The 24,677-nt window shown below is 38.9% G+C and overlaps 1 protein-coding gene across 1 annotated transcript in view; it reads right to left on the reverse strand.

Annotated features, from left to right (window-relative positions):
• Nucleotides 1-12,896, reverse strand: part of MUSK (muscle associated receptor tyrosine kinase) — a 121,575-nt gene extending 108,679 nt beyond the window's left edge. The window contains exon 1 of the mRNA XM_075210899.1: nucleotides 12,656-12,896. Within this exon, the coding sequence (XP_075067000.1) occupies nucleotides 12,656-12,734 (79 nt within the window). The 5' untranslated portion in view covers nucleotides 12,735-12,896. The remainder of the gene's footprint in view (nucleotides 1-12,655) is intronic.
• Nucleotides 12,897-24,677: the final 11,781 nt, after the last annotated feature.

Consider the following 24,677-nt stretch of genomic DNA (forward strand, 5'->3'; position numbering starts at 1 on the left):
AGCCCTGCCTCATCCCATGTAATGCTGTGAATTTCTGCATTTCGTAGCAGTGGATGGGTCCAAAATGACACAAATCGTCAAGCATACATGCCAAAAGGTTAGCATGTATGTATTATTATTATTATCGTTTATTTGTTAGGCGCCACAAGGTTTCCGCAGCGCCGTACATGGTACAAACAGTAGACTATACAGGGTAAAACAGTACAGGACAATAAACACAAAGTACCAGTACTTCAGAAACTCCAGGCAGGCAGATACAGTAGAGACGGAGCAGAAGAACAGGTATGGAGACAGGAGGGAAGAGGGCCCTGCTCATTCGTGCTTACATCCTAAGGGAGGGTAAACAAAGTCAGGCACAAAAGGGAGCCAGTGAAGGAACGGGGAGAGAGAAAGGGGGCAGGGGAGAACCAGAAGAGGTGAGAGGTTAAGTGGATGGTTGGTAGGCCTTAAGGAACAGGTGAGTTTTAAGTGCCCGCTTGAAGGAGCACAGATTGGGTGAGAGACGAATGGAGCGAGGGAGGTCGTTCCAGTGAAGGGGGGCAGCACGGAAGAAGTCTTGGATTCTAGAGTGGGAAGAGGTGATCAGAGTGGAGGAGAGGCGGCGATCATTGGCCGAGCGCAGGGAGCGGGCGGGAGTGTGAATGGAGAGGAGGTTAGAGATGTAAGGGGCAGTAGACTGAGAGAGAGCCTTGTAAGTGGTAGTGAGGAGTTTGAAAAGGATTCTGTAGGGGAAGGGGAGCCAGTGTAAGGAAAGACAGAGAGGAGAGGCAGAGGAGGAGCGGCGTGAGAGGAAGATGAGTCTCGCAGCCGCATTGAGTATAGAGCGGAGGGGGGCAAGGTGGGAGCAGGGGAGGCCAGAAAGAAGGAGGTTGCAGTAGTCGAGACGGGAGATGATGAGGGCATGGATGATAGTTTTGGTGGCATCTTGAGAGAGGAAGGGACGGATGCGGGCAATATTATGGAGTTGGAAGCGACAGGCTTGGGCAAGGGATTGAATGTGGGGGGCAAAAGAGAGAGAGGAGTCGAGAGTGACACCTAGGCAGCGGAGTTGGGTGACAGAGGAGATAGTGGAGTTGTTAACAACGATAGAGAGGTCATGGTGAGAAGGGAGCCTGGGTGGGGGAAAGACAATTAGTTCGGTTTTGGAGATGTTAATTTTAAGAAAGCGAGAGGACATCTAGGATGAGATGGCTGAGAGGCAGTCAGTTACACGAGAGAGGAGGGAGGAGGAAAGATCAGGAGAAGAGATTTAGAGTTGAATATCATCAGCATATAGGTGATACTGAAGACCGAAAGAGGAGATGAGAGCCCCAAGGGAGGAAGTATAGAGCGAAAAGAGTAAAGGGCCAAGAACAGAGCCCTGAGGGACTCCAACAGGGAGAGGGGAGGGGGTGGAGGAAGAACCAGACGTGGATACGGAGAAGGAGCGATTAGCAAGGTATGAGGTGAACCAGGCATGGACAGAGCCAGAGAGGCCGAGTGAAAGAAGAGTTTGCAGTAGGAGGGGATGGTCCACGGTGTCGAAGGCTGCGGAGAGGTCAAGGAGGATCAGTATGGAGTAGTGACCCTTGGATTTGGCTGATAGGAGATCATCAGTAGCTTTAGCCAGGGCTGTTTCAGTGGAGTGGAGGGGGCGGTAGCCGGATTGGAGAGGTTCAAGGAGGGAGTTGTCAGAGAGGTGTCTGGTGAGGCGGCTGCAGACAATCCGCTCAAGTAATTTGGAGGCATATGGGAGAAGAAAGATATTGAGGTAGTTTCAAGAGAGGTGGGGTCGAGATTGGGTTTCTTAAGGATAGGGGAGATAAGAGCATGTTTGAATGAGGATGGGACAATGCCAGAGGAGAGTGATAGGTTGAAGAGGTGTGCGAGGTAGGAGCAGGCAGTAGGAGAGAGAGAGAGCGAAGGAGGTGGGAGGGGATGGGATCAAGAGGACAGGTAGAGGGTGGAGAGGAAAGAATAAGGGAGCGAACTTCTTCACCTGATGTGGGGATGAAGGAGGACCACAGCTGGTTGATGGCGGGAGGTGAAGCGGTGGGGATGGGGGGAGAGTGGTGGGAGGAGGAGATGTTGCGTCTGATGGCTTCAATTTTGGAGGAGAAAAAGGAGGCAAAGTCAGACGCCGAGAGGGAAGGCGGGACAGTGGGAGGGGGGGGGAGAGGAGGGAGTTGAATGTGGCAAAGAGGCAGCGGGGGTTGGAGGACTGAGAAGAGATGAGCGACTTGAAGAAGGATTGTTTAGCGAGGGACAGGGCAGAGCAGAAAGAGGAGAGGATGAATTTGAAGTGAAGGAAGTCAGCCAGGGAACGAGATTTCCTCCAGAGGCGTTCCGCTGTACGAGAGCACTTTTGGAGGGAGCGGGTGAGTTTGGAGTGCCAGGGTTGGGGAGTAAGGCGACGACGGCGGATAGAAGAGGCCGGGGCGACGGTGTCCAGGGCAGTAGTGAGGGATTGGTTGTAGAGAGAGGACGCCTGATCAGGGCAGGCCAGAGAGGGAAGGGGTGAAAGGAGAGTTTCAAGAGAGGCAGAGAAGGAGATGGGGTCAATAGCGTCAAGGTTGCACCTGGTGAGGGTGGCTTTATGCGAGGTGGGAGAAGGGGAGGAGGACAGAGAGAAGGAGAGGAGATGGTGGTCAGAGAGTGGGAAGGGAGAGTTGGAGAAGTCAGAGAGATCACAGAGGTGAGAGAAGACAAGGTCGAGGGAGTGACCAAGACAGTGGGTAGGGGAGGAGGTCCACTGAGTGAGGCCAAGGGAGGAGGAAAGAGTGAGAAGTTTTATGGTGGCAGGGTCAGTACAGTTGTCAACAGGGATGTTAAAGTCACCCAGTATAATGGAGGGCAGGTCAGAGGAAAGATAGTGGGGGAGCCAGGCAGCGAAGTTGTCGAGAAAAAGAGAGGTAGGGCCAGGGGGACGGTAGATGACGGAGACACGGAGGTGGATGGGGGAGAAGAGCCGAATGGAGTGGACTTCAAAGGAGGAGAAGGAGAGGGAAGGTAGACTAGATATGACCCGAAAAGCGCAGTTAGGGGATAGGAGGAGGCCCACTCCCCCTCCTGGACACTCGTCTGGTCTGGTGGAGTGGGTGAAAGAGAGGCCCCCATAGGAGAGAGCGGCAGGGGAGGCAGTATCAGAAGAAGTGAGCCAGGTTTCAGTTATGGCAAGAAGATTAAGAGAGTTAGAGATGAAGAGGTCGTGAATGGAGGACAGTTTGTTACAGACAGACCTGGAGTTCCAGAGGGCACACGAAAAAGGGAGGGACGAAGAAGAGGAGATATGGATGAGATTGTCAGGGTTGATGGAGCGAGGGGGGGGGGTGAGAGATAGGATAGAGAGATATGGGCCCTTGGCGGGGGCTGGGGGAGAGGATTGGTATAGGAAAGGAGCGAGGCGGCATGATGACAGACAGGGGAATAAGAGAACGGCTGGAGGAAGCGGGGAGGTGAGGGGGAGAAGTACAGAGAGGAGGGCAGCAGTAGGGAGTCCGAAGTGGAACAGATCAAATTAGAAGCGGAGACAAAGCAGTGAAACTAATGAAAGCAATGTGACAATGTAAAAGGAGAAGAGCAGTGGCAGAGCAATAACAATATGAAGTGGAGGAGAATGAAATCACGATCAAGCGGTGTAGACAGTGTACAGTGGGGAACAAAAATAAATAAATCTCAGTAATAAATTAAAACAATGCATTTAATTAAAGAAACAGACACCTAACTGTAATGACATATTATAACAAACAAATCTAACAATAAAGCAGGAAGGAGCTGGAGATCGCCTGCTGCCCACCACTGTGCTAGGACATATAAATCAAATGTTTTATTGCAGCTATATTTCTCCTACTCTCAGAGTTCCAATAAGACCACTGTGCAGGGCTTGCAGAAAGGAGATGAACCCTACTGACTTCACACCAGTGGGGAAGTTGAAGACCAGAAATGACTGTTACATTAATATATAAACAAAATTAATATTTTTTATTTTTATTTCAGACTAATAACTGACATTGGACCTGCATTTACTTTAATAGACTTACATGTGATAACTGATATGTATTTATGGCTTTTAGAGACGTATTTAGGTACAACAAATTATAATGTTCTGCAATTTATAACAGCCAATAAAATATTAGATTTGACTTTATCACTCCAATGTAGTCAAAATTATGAAAGATTATATTGGTTGTTATAGTCTTTAGCACATGTGTTTTGCTTGCACCATTTTTGTAAATAATTGATATTGACACTTTATATAATGACTACAATCATGGCCAAAAGTTTTGAGAATGACACAAGTATTGGTTTTCACAAAGTTTGCTGCTTCAGTGTTTTTAGACATTTTTGTCAGATGTTGCTATGGTATACTGAAGTAAAATTACAAGCATTTCATAAGTGTCAAAGGATTTTATTGACAATTATATTAAGTTTATGCTTAGAGTCAATATTTGCAGTGTTGACCCTTCCTTTTGAAGACCTCTGCAATTCGCCCTGGCATGCTGTCAATCAACTTCTGGGCCACATAGTGACAGATGGCCGCCCATTCATGTCTAATCAATGCTTGAAGTTTGTCAGAATTTGTGGGTTATTATTTGTCCATCCGTCTCTTGAGGATTGACCACAATTTCTCATTGGGATTAAGGTCATGGACCCAAAATTTTGATATTTTGATCCCCGAGCCACTTAGCTATCACTTTTTCCTTATGGCAAGGTGCTCCATCATGCTGGAAAAGGCATTGCTCATTACCAAACTGTTCTTGGATGGTTGGGAGAAGTTGCTCTTGGAGGAAGTTTTGGTACCATTCTTTATTCATGGCTATGTTCTTAGGCAAAACTGAGAGTGAGCCCACTCCCTTGGCTGAGAAGCCACCCCACACATGAATAGTCTCAGGATGCTTTACTGTTGGCATGATACAAGACTGATAGTAGCGCTCACCTTTCCTTCTCCGGACAAGCATTTTTCCAGATGCCTCAAACAATCTGAAAGGGGATTCATCAGAGAAATTACTTTACCCCAGTCCTCAGCAGGCCAATCCATGTACCTTTTGCAGAATATCAGTCTGTTCCTGATGCTTTTTGCTGGAGAGAAGTGGCTTCTTTGCTGGCCATCCTCCAAAAGTCTTCGCCTTACTATGCATGCAGATGCACTCACATCTGCCTGCTGCCATTCCAGAGCAAGCTCTGCACTGGTGGTGCCCTGATCCCACAGATGAATCAACTTTAGGAGACATCCTGGTGCGTGCTGGACGTTCTTGGGCTCCCTGAAACCTTCTTCACAACTATTGAACCTCTCTCCTTGAAGTTCTTAATGATCCGATAATTGGTTGATTTTGGTGCAATCTTACTAGCAGAAATATCCTTGCCCCTTTGAGCAAAGCAATGATAACTGCACGTGTTTCCTTGCAGGTAACCATGGTTAATAGAGGAATAACAATGATTTCAAGCACCATCATCCTTTTAAAGCTTCCAGTCTGTTATTCTAACTCAATCAGCGTGAAAGAGTGATCTCCAGCCTTGTCCTTGTCAACACTATCACCTGTGTTAATGAGAGAATCACTGACCTGATGTCAGCTGAAAAAAAATCATTGTCATTGCAAAGAGGGACTTTGAAATGAATTGCAATCCATATGATCACTCTTCCTGACATTCTAGAGTATATGCACATTGCCATCATAAAAACTGAGGCAGCAGACTTTGTGAAAAATAATATTTGTGACATTCTGAAAACCTTTGGCCATGACTTTAGTTATATAATGTTGATTCCATTTTATGTTTGGGCCTCCTGTTTTTGTTATTTATTGGATTCTAATATTGTGTATTGACAAATCTCAGCTGTTGTATTTTGTTTCAACTTCTGTTTCCCAAATTATGCATTTTCCCTTCCTACATAGCATATAATTTAGTTACCAGAAGACATTAGCAAATTTGCAGTTTTACTTGTATATCTTGCACAACATAAGCAGCAATAAAAAATCTGCCTTATCAATGCACATTTAATAAATAGGCCTCTAAATGTTACAGCTGTATCTGACCATCCAAGGTGATAATGACAACCTGATATGCAAGACTGTCCACAGATAGTTTACAATTTGAATTCATTAATGCTCTGCTGCTGAACTGTACATTCATGGAATATCTGGATGAATATTCTCACTACAGCATGACCTCAATGGAATATGTTGGATTTAAAAGGATGATACTGTTATTGTATATGTCCCTTTTACTCTATGGGATGTAGAATATACACTTACTTTACCCAAAGTATATTATGAGAATTATTTTCGGTTTATTTCAAATTGTTATGATCTGGAAAACCCTTGCTGTATGGATTTATTTGTGTGAGACATACAATACATGGGTGGACTAATTGTATGTCTATAAGTACTGGGTCTGTCCCTCATAAAGGCCAAACAGTTGGGGGTATATTTATTAAACTGCGGATTTGAAAAAGTGGAGATTCTAGCTGTCATTTTGTAGAATGTACTAAATAAATGAGAACTAGAATCTGATTGGTTGCTATAGGCAACATCTCCACTTTTTCATCCGCAGTTTAGTCAATCTAGCCCTTGGTGTCACCTACCAATGCACTATTCACAATTAGATAAGAAATTAACACTGATGTCTAATTATTATTAGTGTCTTCTAATTGTTGGTATCAGTAATAGTTCTTAAGAATGGGATGTTGATGCAGCAGTTCAACTACAGTAGATACAAAGCTTTACTTATGGAATAAAGAATTGAGAACATTGTGCCACTATACTATTCCAGGGTATGCATGTGTGCCAGTACATGCACCATGTTTGTCTAGAGCTACGCACACACAAGGGTATTACATAGAATATTAGTTGTATTTGTTTATAGTTGCTCTTTGCTCTTAGTGGGTAAGCAAGCATGATATATCACACTTATTCTGTATATTATTGTTTATTAACTGTATTAAAATAGAATATGCACTTTTTATTACATTGCAGCCACGTCTAGGAAAGAAACATAACACAACCTATGCTCCAGAAGGTGCATTAACATGGGCTGGCTGGCTGGGCCGGGGGGCAGGGGGGTATCTGTCCCCTGGGCCGGTCCCATTGGGGGCTATCTTGGGCTGGGTCACTGCATTTTTTTTCCTTTAAAATGCTCCTAGTAGTCTGCTGAGTTGAGTCTTGCCCCCCCCCCCCCCCCCCCTCAGGCTGAAATTTGCCAGCCCTCCCCTTTTTATTGTCTTTGTACAAACACAGGGCCTGATTCATTAAGGCTCTTAACGTGAGAGACTTCTTATTTCAGTCTCCTGGACAAAACCATGTTACAATGCAAGGGGTGCAAATTAGCATTCTGTTTTGCACATACGGTAAGTTAAATACTGACTATTTTTTCATGTAGCACACAAATATCAACTTTAAATTTCAGTGTACAAATAAGCTATCAAGTATTTGTGTGCTACATGAAAATACAGTCAGTATTTAACTTATGTGCAAAACAGAAATCTACTTTGCACCCCTTGTATTGTAACATGGTTTTGTCCAGGAGACTGAAATAAGAAGTCTCTCAAATTAAGATCCTTAATGAATCAGGCCCACAGTCACCAAATTACTTGCAAAGAAACAAGAGAAGTTTTAGGATTTCTAACCCAAACAATAATTCCTAACACAATCACTGGAAAAAGTTATTCATCATTACCCTTTCATACCTCTTTCATACCCATTGTGAAGCTGTTTACTCTCATAAGAACACCACATGCCCAGGTGAACCTGCAGGTCTGTAAACTATGTTTCTGGAGCCTTCTCTTTGCTTTAGTCAGTCCCTATTCTGTCCTTCCCTAGCAGAAGTGACCAGTGCCAGAATATGGGACCTATTTATTAACAATGGACAATAAAAATACAATAAAAATAAAAAAAAATATTGTCACTTATCGCAGTGAGAAAAACATCTGTTATCGTCACAATTTTGAAATAAAATCTTGCTGAGGCAGCTCAGCGATACCCAGCTACCTTGATGATACTGCCCGAAATAGTAAGATTATCTTATCACTTTACTGGGCCAGTGGAAGTGAAAGATGAGAGCTGGGCTTTCAGTTCCACTAATAAAAATAAATTTTTAAAAATTGTTAGCAAAGAAATAGAAATATAAAAAAAACATGTTTTTTTAAATAATATATTGTCCTTTGAAATAACTGGACAAAGAATAAAGCATTTTTTCATCGGTTTTCTTCTGTTATCACATTCATTGATAAAGAAGAGAATATATGAACATCAAACTGAAACACATCTAGTTTAATCTATGAGTGTATATTACAGGTTTCTCATCTGTTTCTCTGCTGGTTGTCTTGCCTTTAGGACTTTCTGAAAGCATAAGGAGTTATAAAGGTGAACCAGAAAAGAGAAAAGACATTAAAACTGGAACTTTAGCTGTAAATCGTAATCAGAATCAGCCTGAAATATAAGAAAATCAGCCAAGTGACCTAGACCCAGAGCCACTGAAACAGTCTCTGCAGAGCATATGTGGTATTATGCTGCCCTACAGCATTTTGAAAAATGATGCCCTTTAAGCATAGTATACAATAAAGTAAATACCGTCCCTCCTAATTTTTCACGTCCTCCAATTGGAACTTGGTGGCGGTATGTGCATGAAAAGCGGCATGATCATATCAAAGTAGGGAATGATCTCATTCTAGGATGTGCCAGGCTGTCCCTAACATCCCTCCCATAAAAAGTCTCACATGCACTAGGCACACATAGTGCGTCTAGCACAGCACCAGTCCGATACTGCTCTGCGGAACAATGGTGTCCTTGGTTGGATGGCGGGACAGACTCCTCAAACTGTGACCGTTTCGCCTTGATCGGGACAGATGGGTGGTATGAAATACAGGGAATTGCTTTTTAGCTTTTTATGTTCACTCTTTAATACTGATATGAATTTGTGGTTTGAAGGTTGAAATAATTATATGCCTATTTTTCATGGCAATAAAAAATCGCCTATCACAGCACCTTATCAATAAAATATTGCTGGTTAACTTACCACTTCGCTGTGCTGGTCTGAAGGTCTGAAATATATTTTATTGATAAGGTGCCTTGATAGGCGATTTCATATCGCCATGACAAACAGCGATAAAAATCAGACTCATATTCGTAATCGTCGCATATTAATCACTAGCCACCATATCCCTGGTAAAGTTTATTTTAATCAGTCACCATTCATTATAGTTACATTATGTAGAAAAATAAGCATATAATTATTCCAACCTTAAAGCGTGACCATATAATTACTTATAGGTATAAGTGTAGTTTTGTTCCACATGAAGAGGGAATCTCTGACTTATTTGGGCTCGAAAGAGTATACTAATCATTGTGTATAGATGGCCTGTGCTTTGTTCTTGTAGTGCTACTTCATTGGAGCTATTTTAGTCCTAAAAAAATGTAAAACCATCAATAAAAAGCATCAGAAGCATTGAAGTACAAAAATCAGAGCAATGTCAAGTTAGCTCAGAAGGCCTGTTTACAGTGATTTATGAATTGCATGCTCTGTTTTTCAGGGTTGCTTTTGGGAGAATATGGTAGATGCGTTGCCTTTATTTGAAACAAAAAAAAACACAATACTAATTTTTAATCTTTAAAAAAAAAAAATCTAAGCAATTATTACCAGTCTCTACTATAGTCCACTTGGTCATTATTAAAATCGGTTTTCTAGTTTTTCATTGATCTATAGCATTTATAGCATTATATTTAATTTATCTAAAATGTTGTGTGACTCAAATACTAGTAAACTATAAATATATATTGAATAAGGTGAAGTGTATAATAAAGATAAATGTACTCTTTTATTAGTGTTTACTTAGTTCAGTGTCTGACCTTTCAGTCGATTCTTTGCATAGAAATAATTACACAGTCACATACCAAACCCATGTGAGTTAGGCTGGGTACAGACTACAGGTTTTTTAGCCGACTTTTGGGTCAATGGTGTGATAAACGACTGTTTGGGCCAATATTGCATTAGTGTGTATACTTAAACGATTGACGATAGTAGTTTCAAAGTAACGATCATCGTTTCATTTGATTGTTCAGCAGAACTATAAATCTCGTTCCAATCTTGCAGTGTGTATGCACTCATGTTCAAGAGTTTACAGAGTCATTATCTTTACAGACGACGGTTATGACAGTTGAAGAACACAGATCTGAGGGTAAATCTTTGAAAACACGTATAGTGTATACTCATGAATCGGCATGCTGATTAAGATTTTTCTTTTCTTCAGTCGTTGATTAAATCGTTGTAAATAACAGATTGGTCAGAAAATTCTGTAGTGTGTACCCAGCCATGGGGGGGAATTTATCAAGCTGCAGGTTTGAAAAAGTGGAGATGTTGCCTTTAGCAACCAATCAGATTCTAGTTATCATTTATTTAGTACATTCTACAAAATGACAACTAGAATCTGATTGGTTGTTATAGGCAACATCTCCACATCTTCAAACCCACAGCTTGATAAATTTACCCCTTAGTCCTAGGTTATATTTAACAAATCTAACTAAATCAAAATTTAAAATTTTAATAAAAACATAATATTAAACAGGGCAGAATTTAGATTGACATAAATGGTCTGATGCTGAATTGGACGCATATGCGACCAAAAAAAGCTATAAAATTAGTGTATTTACACCCATATAGTGACTCGGACTCATCTCAAGATGCATCCAGTACTGCGTCAGTAGCATATGCACCAGGTTTATTGCGTACATCAGATACACTTAAACCTAGCCAGGTTATATGCACAATATTTTTTTTCACATTGTTCATAAATTGTAACTGCTATTAGGCTTGAATTAAATAAAAAAAACACCTCTATAATACAACAGGTATAATCTTCCTTCTCGTGTCTGAATGTAAGTAGCAAGAATGTCATTCATTGTAAAATACATCCTCAAATTCATATAATATATGCACGACTCATGAAAAGCACTATCAGCTTCAGGAGTCAATCTGCGATCAGCCAATTAGAAACGGCAAGCAAGTACTGCCGACCATCATCATCATCAGTGTGGATTTGCACCAGCCCTCTGAATTTTTGAATTTTTTGCTATACATCAGCCCTAAAGTGTCTCTTTGTAGAGTTCAACGTTCAATGGCAGGTTTGAAACCTTTACAAATCTACTTTTAGAATACGAAAGAAATGAACAAAAAGAACACCTTAAACACAAAGAAGCACCGGACTGGAAGTCCTAGTAACATTTTGCATTAATAACATGTTAATGTGTGCAAAATTTGTTAGCACATATTGTTATTGTTATTACAATGTTATTGAGCCTTAGCTTCTAAACTGCTGGTTTTTTTTTCAGTTTGATACTTTTATGATGAGACGTAGTTTGCATTATAATGTTGCGGTTTTGAGCTATATTGGCTTTGCCAAAAATACATTTTTAATTTGTAAGGGGCATATTCAATTGTTGGCGGTTTCCGCCGCGGAAAAAGTATTACCGTTATTATGGTAATACTAAGCCGGATTTCAGCTCGCAGGTCCCTGAGTCAGCGTGAAATTTACCGTAATAATGGTATTAACACGCACTATTACCGTAATGACGGCAATAGTGCGCGCGCCGCGTTACTTTAGGCAGTAATGCCAACAATTGAATATGCCCCTAAGTCTAAGTTAGTAAACTTTTACATTATTTTTTTTCTGCAGAGATTAGGCTTTAATTTCCATTAGTTTACTGGAGTAGATATATATTTTATATTTTTTGCATGGGCATTCAATAGGAAAAAACAGGCATAGTCACAAAAATACACATCCTAAATGTTCTCCATTATTGCATTTAAGTATTTTGTGTAACCCCAGAAAATGGCCACAACATTTTAGTGCATATATCTCCCATATACTTTTTTCAAGGTTTGAAGGCCAGAATGGTATGATATTTTATATCTAACCTAACAACTATACTAACATTTACCTAACAACTAAGCCAGAAACTAAAAAACACCTAAATTCTTACTGAAGTGTCCAAACAATGTAATTTTATTAAAATACATTATCTCACTGACCGTTCACTTGAAAGGGCCAGAGACGTTTGCTGTCTCTATACAGTAACAGGGATTGAAGCCCATTTGCAGCCAATGTAAATGTACAGTGGGTGGGCATGAAGGGGCTTATAAACAATTGTATGATACTTTTGTCAGGGATTAAATTTATTTTCCTTAACATTATTGACACCATGTAAATTATAATCAACTACCCTGTCATTTCACTTTCAGATTAGAAAATAAGTGGTGAACTTTCAGTAAATATTGTTTATAAAAATATATAAAAATCTAAAAAAAAATAATTAAGGAGCCAGATATATATTCTCCCTGTTAAAAATATATTTTTTATGCTGAAATATTTTTTTTTTTAAAAGGCACGCATGAATAAAATAAACTTATACTCCCTACTATATTGCACAAATGAGGATTTACATTTTTCAAGGATAACAATAAAGATAACAGATAATTATTTATAATTTTAACTAAATCTAGCAAGCAGTTTTAGTCATATATTATATACTGTAGATAAAAATAAAGAGTAAAAAAAGACTAAGTCAATTTACCACTTGTAAACATGTTACCATATAGCCGACTGAACCTTCAAAACTTACAGCCCTTTCTTCATCCTTCACCACCCTTTAAATTCATAGCCGTGACCAAGCGACAAATGGAAACAAACCTTTAGGGAGTCTTTCTGCCCAACCAAAAGCAGCCACAGTGAAGATAGAAAGAAGTGGAATGTGTGATAAATCTTTCATGATTAATTTCCCAAAAATTGGCTTCTTCAGAAAAACAGAGGGAAATTCCAAGCTTGCTTCATTTTAAGCCCTGGTTTGCCGAAGTGCTGCAAACTAATGACTGTGCGACAGGCCCTGCCGGATCTAAGTATATTCAGGAATTCTGTGACTTGGCTGGGGTGATGGACATGGCCAGCTGGTGTACATCTACTTAGGTCGAAGCAAGTATGCAAGGCTCAGGAAACAAGAGAAAGCAAATCCGCCTAGAATCTTTTTTAGTGGAACATTGTGACATCCATCCTGGCAGGCTAAGGATAACAGAGAAATAATTCCATGCCTGTGGCTATGCACAGCAGTGTGGCAACTGCTTCATTATGAGTGATTACAGTTTTTTTTAACAAATAAAAAAATAATAAGACAATATGGGGGGAATTCAATTGACCGTGCATAATTACCGTTAGTACAGTAATTTCAACGCAGATTTCTGCTCATGGCTCTCAGAGCTGTAAGCAAAAATCAGCGTTGAAATTACCGTACTAACGGTAATAATGCACACTATTGCCGTAGCAATGGTAATAGTGCAGGTAAATTAAATCGCCCCTGTGTTTGTGCTAAATAAATTAAGCATTAATGAGCTTATTTATCAAACTTTAACACGTGCATAAACAGCTGTTAGTGTATGCTCTATATCATCTGTGCATGGCATTAGCAGCTGAACTCTAAGGCCACAGGAGTCAATGACGTATTTGGCGCATGGGCGGTATTGGGAGTGACCAGGGAGGGAACCTGGGTGCTGTCTATCACCTCTGTGACAAAACAAATGATGAAAGCTAAAAACCTCAGTCTAGAGTCATCGCCAGGACAGCCTCTTATTGTAGGCGCCGTCTTGGCAGAGTTTTATAAGAAATTAGTCTAAAACTGCGTCTCTTGTCACTGCGAAAACAAACAATATGTAATTCTACTTTGCAGGAGAAAAGTGAACTAGAATAAATAGGTCCTTAGTATCTCTGAAGTGTAAAGTGTATATTCAAATACATTCGAGATTATAACTTTTTTGTATGGTTTCTAGGGAAAGTCATTGTTTGCATGCAGTCAGCATATTTATTTATTTTTTTCCTTCCTGCTACTGTGAAAATAGTGATTGCGAAAAGAATCATATAAGTAAAATGATGGTATAGGGATATTGCTTCACTCCAAACAAGTGTAGACAGCATTGGATGCTATTGTGCATGGTTATGTAAACTACAATCATCATCATGAAATAAAGTGTAGTCTACTGTTATAATTATGTGTGCATATGTCTATGATAACAATTAGTCACAATGAATTTTAGGGTAAATCATTGTTTGTGTTAATTATATATGAACAGTCCAGTTCCAAATGTTTACCAAATTAATAATAACCACTGGAAAATCAGGTCAATCACAGTATATGAAACATAAAGAAAGAAATCAGCTTGGATCAACAAATATCACATGTCTAATGTATGGATTGAGCCCCTGGGACACTCATTCTTCCAGTATTGTATGAGGGGAGAATGTACATAGATACTCTCTGTGACTGTGGCTATTAGTTGCCCAGACTACTGTACTCTCTTGTCTGCACTTGATTTTGCTATAAAGGTATTTAGAACTGACTGCAACATTGATTGCCTGATTTACAGTATATTTTCCTTTTTTTTTAACACATAATACACCTTACCACATTAACCGTTTTTAAAGCTCAATTGTTTTCTGTACCTCAGTGCCATTATCCACTTTGGTTTAGAAATAAACAGACAAGTCATTGTGATTATCAACTGTTGAAACACTACAAGCAGAAAATGGACAAAAATCTATTACTGATCCCAAACCTATTTTTGAATGAAATTATGCAGTCTTCAGAAGGAGAGAATGCCAAGCTACCCAATTCTGTAAGTTATGGACTGAATATGATGGAAGCATATTCAAAGTTTCCTATAGTACTCAACGTTCTAAAAATAACATTATTTTCCAAATGTGTCTTACTAAATTATTAATAGTTTATTGAATTTTATTTGAGGTGGTTCACTAAAATATTTGCTTGTTAATAATAGTGTTTTAAGAAAAAGTTTAATAGATCCTAATTTAAAATGACATATGATATTTATAATCATTGGCCATGTTTCATTCTAAATTATATATATTTTAAATATATATATATATATTATTATATATTTTTACATTATAAATTTTTAAATTATTATCAATGGTGACGGGCCACATTATTTTCTAATACACTAGCAATTTACTTGTGATTTATGTGAAAACTTTCTTATATAACTAGGGATCAGAGTCAGGGTTGGTGCCAAAATTAGGAGGCTTTAGCCAGCATCCTTGGGGGGAGCGCGATCTGGGGGACAGCACTGTGTCTGGATACTCACACTAGCAATGTCTCAGAATATGACATTGCTAATTAGGCAGCCAGGGTGGTGCGATCTCTGCGATCGCCTACCCATATGCTATTTCCCGGTGCCGCTGTCTTTACCTGTAAAAAATGGGGATCCCACTTCTCCACATCCCTCCAGCAGCGGGCTCTTGCTAGTGTCATGACATCACAACGTTGTCAGTGTAGAGGTGTCGAGAGGCTCCAGGAAGAAAAGAAGCAACAAAAAGCACAAAGATGAGAAAAGAAAAAGTATTCACAGTAGTACAAAGAAAACAGAGGAGTGAGGGGGCCAAAGAAAATGTGGAGAAGGGGGGCTGGATAAAGTGGGAGGGAGAGGGTGTTGGAGAAAATGGGGGAGAGAGGGTTACAAAAAATGTGGATAGAGGGGGCTACAGAAAATGTGGAGAGAGAAGTCTGGAAAAAATGGGGGGGGGGGGGGGGGAGCGGTTATGTTCAGAAATCCCCACGAGGTACATACTATTAATTTAAAAGAACTTAATGTTTGAGCGACCATTTATTTTATTAGTATTTGCACACTATTTGGCTCTCCCTAGTTGTAAACTAATAGTATAAGTTATTTAATTCTGCAGAATGCATTAACACATATACAAAAGTAATCTAATTGACATACATACTGCATTAAGCTGTTTATTTATAAAAGTTTTGTGGGAAAGAGGGCATGTGAGAAAAAAGCTGTTTGGCAGGGGGACCATTTTTGAGAAAATCTGCTGGGCAGGCAGGGCCATTTGAGAGAAAAGCTGGTAGGAAGTGGGGCATGTGTGAATAAAGCTGGCTCGGGTGCTTAGGGCAGGAATGCATATGTAAGAAAAGCTAGTGGGCAGGGGGCATGTGAAAAAGCTGGTGCACAGCAGGGGGAACAAGTCAGTTTGTAACAGGTGAGTGGTTTCAAGTTTTTTTTTTGTTTTATTTGAAATATAACATTTTGAGGCTCTCCTCTAGATATCCTGCTTTTGGAGTTACTATTTTTATTTTACAAATGTCAACTGTGTGAGGAGCTAGGAAATGGGAATTGGGGGCAGGAGGGACAGTAGGCTGAAGCTTTGCCTAGGGTGCCGAGAAACCTTGCACCGGCCCTGATAAAAGTTCAAATTAAACTATATCTTTCATACCTTTCCTTAGTCACCTCCTGTTTCTATCCAGAGCATGTGGCCACTTGCCATACAGTACACTCCACTGCCAGGATAAAGTTGGTGGAAATTTCTTTTGGAAATCTCTTACAGATACCCTGAGAGCAAGGTACCTGTCCATACATTTGACCATAATGACCAAACCCTTTGTACTAAAGTTTTTGTTGTCATGATCAGCTTCAAAGTGTGTTTGAATTTTTTTAAAACCCAGTAAAACAGTGATTGGCATAAGTTGTATGAATGATAAGAATATTACGCAGCAGAACTGACCTGAAACTGCAGAGTCCCTCATCCAATGTGGAAGTCAATGCCTGTAATAATGCTTCATGCATCAAAATAGAACAAAACATACCATTTATGGTGATCCAGTAGCTGCAAACCATTGCCGGATTACTATGCTCTAATTGCCTGTAATCCAGTGTTTAAAACATTCTATAGTCAGCATGGACAAGGTTCCACCAGGAGCAGTAAGAAACTGTCTCCCAGGCAGGAACTAACCCCCAGACAGGGGAAGAAATGGCATCTGGATTTTATGAAAATAAATAGTGGTCAACATTGTGTAAATGGAGAAAAGGCCCAGAAGACAAATGTCTGCAGCTACCAAGCTGGACCAGTGGTAGCAGTTAAACTCCAAAATGAATGTTTTGTTAAGGAAGGCAAAAAGCACTGACAAGGCTTCAAAAGAATACTTGAAGTCAAGCTCAGAAAACATCACAAACATGCCAGCACAACAGTTTGTAGAGAGAGGATAGAGCTAAACTGCATGCCTCTTGAAGTGTCAGTGATAGTGTGAATGAACATGGACCTAATTGAGGGTTGTGGGTGGACTAGACAGCAAGAAATGGACAACATTTGCTACACTCACGTATGAGCCACCAATTTCTGATGCAGGTGATTAAGATTTTGTATGTATTAATTAGATTAAACTGTCACTAGCAGGGTCTTCAATCCTCCAGTCTTCTTGTCCATTCCCATTTCACCCACCTGTGCTACCTAATATTATGTCAGTTGCATGTTATGTACTATGCTTTATGTTTGACCTTTACTTTACCTGTTATGTCTTATGTATTATGCTTAATTTATAGTTATTATTGCATTTAGGCTTTTAGAATGTTCAGCATTTTGCCTTTGCTTGTTTTGTTTTCAGCTTGTATGACTTTATACTTTATGTGCTATGCTCCATTTTGCCAGTGTAAGATGCTACAAAATTTTATAGTGCCTTAGAAATAATCAAGTAATTATTTGAGATATAACGATTCAGATAATTATTTAAGATACACAGTAGTGCTGTAAACAGTTTTTCACTACCTCATTGTCTTTCATTTCCAGCAATAAGAAAGCCTATTAATCATACACTATAAGTAGCCTCCTGAACTCCCACCACCATCACCAATGTAGGATGCCAGACCCTCCAACAGGCAGTAGGCTGAAGCTTTGCCTAGGGTACCGAGAAACCTTGCACTGGCCCTGATAAAAGTTCAGATCAAAGTATATCTTTCATACCTTTCCTTAGTCACTTCCTGTTTCTATCCAGAGCATGTGGCCACTTGCCATACAGTACACTCCACCGCCAGGATATAGTCGCTTTATCCACTGGAATCCTTACTATCCCTGGTGAATAGAATCATTCACAGAAAGAATTGACAATTCTGTGGATTTATTCAAGTATTCATAGGTAGTATATGAAACGAGTGATTGGCTATTAAAGGTATTAACACTCCCACTGATTGTACTTTTCATTCAACAGGACTGGTATATCATATTCCGGAATATGTGAAATTCAGATCATGAATATCCCAATAATCCTTGCAAGGTGCTGTTTTACCACCCAAGTTGTTGAGTGGCTAGATCTTTCTATAGTTGATCATCACAAGTTCCTTTTAGGCGGCTCATCCACTTAAGAGAACTCCTAACTCAGTGCAGCATGTTTTGGGGTATATGGTACCACTGATGAATCGTGCCTTTTTACAAATGAATCATGCACCATCTATAAATACTAGCAGTGCCCCACTCATGATTATACCAGCTGTATTTGCACATATGATTATATCAGCTGTACCCCAAAATCTATAATATAAATGTCTAGTGGCGTGTGTTAGTCTGTCTGTGTGTGTGTGGAAAATATAAAACCAAGCTGCAGTGCCACCTGCTGGGCGGAGTTATACACTGACATACTAAATTCTTAGTGTGTGTGTAAAAAAAAATTCAGAAAGGGCTGAAATTTGGTATACTAAGATGTTTTTAATTTGTTAATTTAATTTGTTAATTGTTAAAAGTGATTATAAAGATTTTAAAAAATATATATATATATTTCTTGAAGGAGAAGTGACAGTTGGGAGTGATTGGTGGTTGCCGGGGGTGACAGTGGGGAGTGGATGGTGGTTGAGGCCTGCGCTATGGCCCAAATGCATGACAAGAACCTTTTTAACACCTTAAGTAGCTTGATTTGACTACAATGCATGAGTATCATGCACGGGTTAACTTGTTATTTATATGAGCATATCATAAAATCATAATGGACTGCATTTGTTTCAACAGGCATATTTGTTTAATTAGTCTATCCTAGTGAATTTTGGAATGTTTCTCTTTTTATTCTTCAAGTAAAAATAGTGTTCTCTTTTGTGCCATATTGAGATAAATCTATTTAATTTGATTTGGCTTATATCATCATCATCATTTATTTATATAGCGCCACTAATTCCGCAGCGCTGTACAGAGAACTCATTCACATCAGTCCCTGCCCCATTGGAGCTTACAGTCTAAATTCCCTAAATATAGACACACACACACACACACACACACACAGGGAGAGACTAGGTTCAATTTTGATAGCAGCCAATTAACCTACTAGTATGTTTTTGGAGTGTGGGAGGAAACCGGAGCACCCGGAGGAAACCCACGCAAATACAGGGAGAACATACAAACTGCACACAGATAAGCCCATGGTCGGGAATCGAACTCATGACCCCAGTGCTGTGAGGCAGAAGTGCTAACCACTAGGCCATGAGGTTAAAAGCACACAGACAAGAAAAAATTGTACCTGACCATTGCGTGTGTGTATTCATGCAGAACATTTATGCTATTATGCTGTGATGTTTAATTATTGTGTTATTCAAATTCTTTGTCAGCTTTTCAGTTTTGTAAAATACTGTCTGTGTTATTTGCTAACTTTATTTAATTTGCTATGCATTAAAACAATTGTAAATTTAATAACATATTAAAATGTGTGTGTATTTGCTTTTACTTTTTATGCTTTTTTGAAAAAACCCCAAAAACCTTCAGTCAGGAGGGAAACGCGTATGGATTAATTCATTAATTTAGTTATTATAACTTAAATTAATAATATGAGTGTGATACCTGGAAACTGCGGGGCACTAGGACCCTGTGGAACAGGACAGTGTTGTAGCTTGATACTAGGACCCTGGGAAAATACCAAAATGTGGGGCCAGATGAAAAGTTCCCGGGTTTTTGAGACGAAAACTGTTGAAAGGAGGTGCCTCAGAGAGCGAGTGAGTGTCGAGAAGAAAGGGACACATTTTTCTGGATGCTGTTTTGAGGAAAAGAGAGGCCAGTGTTGCTACTGAGAGTCAGTCTGCTGCAGAGAGCTGCGGTGTGTGGCCAGCCATGGCATTGTAGGTGCAAAGACTTCATTAGAGTAGCTACAGAGATGCTGTCACTGAAGATATGAGCTGACATCAGTAAGTCAGTTTGGAGCTGAAAACTATCTACACAACAGGAAACAGGTCTGTGTAATCAAACTGACTGTGAATTCTCATTTACTTCATAGTATATCCTGCATTTGAAGTGCTGTGAGCTAAATTTACAGAAACATTTGTTTAACAAGTGGAATACATTACCCAACTTTCCAGTACATACATGCAGCATGACCCCAGTTATAACTGAATTACAGACTGAATCACAAATGCCTACTCTGACAGTAACCCCATGTGTGTGAAGCATCCTTTATCCCATTATAAGCTGATTATTATAGCAAAAGAACACCATCACTCCTGACTTTCTGTTGCAAGATTAGATTAAAGCACAATGATAATAGTCTTGGCAACACATTGCATTGTGTTACACCTGAGACAGTAAGCTTTTGTTTTTGATTGCTGTACTGAAGTTATAAAACTGCCATTATAATTATTCAGTCGAAATAGAGTCTTATAATTGCAAGTGCCTCCTGTCCGGATCTAACGTGTACACTTACAAATTACTTGCCAGTGAAACATGAATGTTAATTTGCTCTGCTGAGGATGGTCTTTTTTAAAGGAGATTCATTGACTGTGAAATAATTTGCTTGTGGTGTATTGTTTGAAATGAATTTTCTTTATGGTCTTAGGAGCTAGAATTTTATTACTGTATTCTTAGACAGTTTATGTGACCTCACATATTCTAGGGTTGGAGTATTACGACAACAGTGTAGAACGCTGTTGAGTCTTTGGCCATGTGACAGTTATCAAAAAGTACTCAGGGTACTGTGAAGCATAGTTCTAAGCAAACTGTTTATACTAGAAAAGTAGTGACATATAGGAATTGTATTATTGCCTTTGTATTATGGAAGTAATGCCCGATAGTGTTGCCTGTAGCAAAGGCCAAGTTAAAAGCACTATAAAGTACAGTAACTGACACCTCTATTAGCTCAGGTCTGTGAACACCATATTCAGATTGTATTAGTTGTTAATAATTCTGTCTAGACAGATTCTTAGTGACATATTGTTCCTGCATAATAACTCTGATGTCACTTCATTCATTTGGTGTCCTATTGTATTGGGGACTCGGGGTTCTTTGTTCCATTGTCGTGTTGTGAATGAAAGAGTATCTAGAGACTAGGTAAGATTCAACACCCGGCTCTAGGGGCGTCACATTAGCTTGGCCATAATTGCCATTTGCTTTCTTGCTCAGGTTCTCCTACTTTATTACTTATATAAAATAGGCGGGATTAATAAGAAACAATAGAAAAAAAAAATCCTTTTTACAATGAGGAAAGTTCTTGAGAGACAGAAAGTAATAATTGTTTTTATACCTGCTTGATTTTTACTAATGTCTATGTTGCAGACATATATAATGTCAGTAACCTAAGTGACCAGGAGTAATATTTACCAACTTAATTATTAAGATTATTTTATTTAAAAAAACAGCTTGATTTAAATTTAAAGAGACATAAATATAGATATTAATGGAGTACACAAATGTCAATTGGCATAATTATAGCTGCTGGAACAGGTTGTGATTCAGTTCTCAAGTTGGTTTGAAAATTGGTATGATTTTCCTGAATTTTAGCAGAGGATATAAAACTGTGAATTTAATGCAAGCGATTTGCACACATTGGAGCCAGTTCGCACATGTTGTCCATAGCAGTTGTCGAACCATGCATATTTTTAATAGACTTTCAATTTGGTTCAAAATTTTAAATCATCTGTGGGCATAATCAAGAGAATTTGATTACAGAAACCAACTATATATGGGATTCACTCTCCTCTATACAACAAGAAAAGTGTTGCAGTCATAAAAATCATGACTGTCTTTAAAAAACTGCACATTAGGCTGATATGGATTAGTAACATAAAGTACTCTATTCAATGAGCCAGTTCTAATTTTTATAAAAAGTTTCACTTTAATTGCAGTATATTATTATAATGATTAGTTTCCCTTTTACAATCTTTGATTATTACCTTGCAGGGATAAAGGTAGCTTCTAAGTCATTCACAGCTTATATCCAGGAAAAACATATAAATCGAAAAGAGGTTAATGGTTAATCAGTGACACCCTATGGGAGGTAAATAAACGTGATTGAAACATGTGTACACAGGTTTACAAAATGAGATAAGACTGGTTAAAAGGCATATAAACCATTACTAGAAAGGCTTAGAGTAGACACAGATGGAAGCTATGTGAAAGTGTACTTCCTACCAAGCAATCCCTGTCAACCTGTTTCCTATCAAGTGGGCCTAATTTCTGAAACAAATAATCAAGTGCCCCAACATTGACGTTAAAGGGACAATGTTGTATTTGTACACTCCGGAAACCATTTCTTAGCTTATATAGGTAGCTATAAAGCACTCTTACCCTATTTTACGTGCACCATTGGGTTTGAGAGTATATGACCACTATATTTACAGTGTAAAAAAATATATCTATATATCTATATATGTATAAATAAATCAGAAAATAGGAATGTTACAGCGCTGTGGTAGTAATCACATAGGAAAAAGTGACATTTCCTCCAGTAATATAGGTGATACAAACATTCATAAGTGAAAATAAAAATAAAAATAAAAATAAAAAAGTATACTTAAATTTAAAGGTGTGGAGATCTTTTCGTTCAGAATTTTCTTCCAATGTTTGATGACATAATATAAAAAATATAGAAACACAACATAGTGTAATACAGTCACAGAAGCTGAGGTTATGTGGTGAATGTGTGGAAAGACTTTAATCCTTTCTTCTTATGTGAATCCACTCACCAGATAAAATATATAAATGTGCTTTAATTAGAAGTAGAGATAGATAGCATGTGGTATCTTCACCCAATCTCTTATGTGAGTGCACTTACAAGATGGAGGGAAATATATCTTCTTGAATTATATATCTGTTAATATATCTATATATGTGTGTATATATATATATATATATATATATATATATATATATATATATAGATACATCACTAAATGTATAAATACACATTGTTTCCGTATTATCCTATTATAACTAGAGCTATTGGCTTGAAGCAGCATTACATTTTATTAGGTTGCTGCTGTCTAGCATTGTATGAAACCTCAGAAATTCAGTTCACTGCAATTTAGAAATTTTTTGACTCAAACCTCAACAAAATGAGACAAACTTTGATGGATATGTAAATTAAAAAAGGAAAATTGATCCCACTGACCTCAGAGTCAGCCTTCATTTCACAGCCAGTTTGAGCTGCTTTCCACTATAACAGGGAAACCATTGGCATGGAGTCCCCCTGACATACTAAAACCAGCTATAAGATGGTCAGTGTAGGACTTGTGCCTCTATGGTGTATGCTTTAAATAATATAAAATGATCTGTTGTCATTCAAATGGAAAATAAAACCCCAAAACCTGAAAAATACCCTTTAAATATAACGAACTCACACACTTGTGCTGCCAATGCAAAATTAAAGCCAGCATTCCCCAAGACATCCCTTCACTTTAAGCCAAGCACTTTCCCTGCATTGTTTTTTTGTGGACTAGCTAGAGACAGTTTTCACAACTGCAAGGGGATTCCAAACTCGTAGTGTTCCTACTATAGTGGAAACCAATACAAGCTGTCTACCTTTGGGGCATGCTGCATGTTTTTTACAATCATTTATTAACATTCTTTACTTTGAACTGTGCCGATGCAGTGAAGAAAGAACTAGCACAGACATTTAAGGAAGTGATTCAATTACTGCTGCAAGACTAGCCACAAAGAAGAAATGATATTAGAATAGTGATCTTCCAGTGGTGAACTATCGCTGGTCACTGTTGCTTTGTGAACATGTTCTCCAATGGGTATTATTCATTTGCTGTATCTTGTGAAATCATGACTAGTGCATAATTTAATTTGTAAGGTGGGTGAGTTTTTTAAATTTAGCTGAATTTCAGGATCAGCCAGATTGACTTGCCTATCTCTGCTGCTGTATAAACAATGACATCAGAATTCCATTTGATATTATGAAAATACTGGATGTATGAAACTTATGTCGAAGTCGTATAATTGGATGAACGAAAGTATATTGGTTAATATTGTTTTATTGGTCGATTGTACTCAGTATGCCACGCTACACGTGGCATACGGCGATCGCAAGGCAAAATACGCACGTACAAACTCGCATTACAACATTTAGTTATTTATGTAATTCATATTCATATTGGTTCCGTTACACAGTAATTTATGAGCAGATAGTATTTAGTTTATTATTAGTTTATATAATATGATTATATGTACACTTCAGTGTTATTTAAGGTTCAGGTTATAGGAAATGTGTCATGTCTAGTATCATATTAAACCCCTATTCATCAGCAGCTGTCTGGCTCATTCGGCGAAGAGATAGCACATTGCATACTCAAGTTATTGTTGTTAGGGAATAAACCTTTAATATGATGCTGACTGTAAAATGCTAATGGACTGATTGTAATTGGAGTTTTGGTGGGAAGAACAGAGCTCATCCCCTGGAGAGATGTCCCCCACCTTTGGATTCCTTAGATTGAACCAGCCTATGACCTGTTTACCCTGGACCCATCTGAAGTCTGGACCTATAGAAGCAAGCCACGTCATCTCTATTGTTCACTCTGTAACAACTGACTGTATATATAATCATAGCTGCACCCCCACTAGCCTCAGTCTACTCTGACCACAGTATTCTAAACAGATATACTGTGCACTGGGTCCTGTGGGAGCG

Source organism: Mixophyes fleayi, chromosome 1 (genome assembly GCF_038048845.1).
Source record: "Mixophyes fleayi isolate aMixFle1 chromosome 1, aMixFle1.hap1, whole genome shotgun sequence".
NCBI lineage: Eukaryota > Metazoa > Chordata > Amphibia > Anura > Limnodynastidae > Mixophyes > Mixophyes fleayi.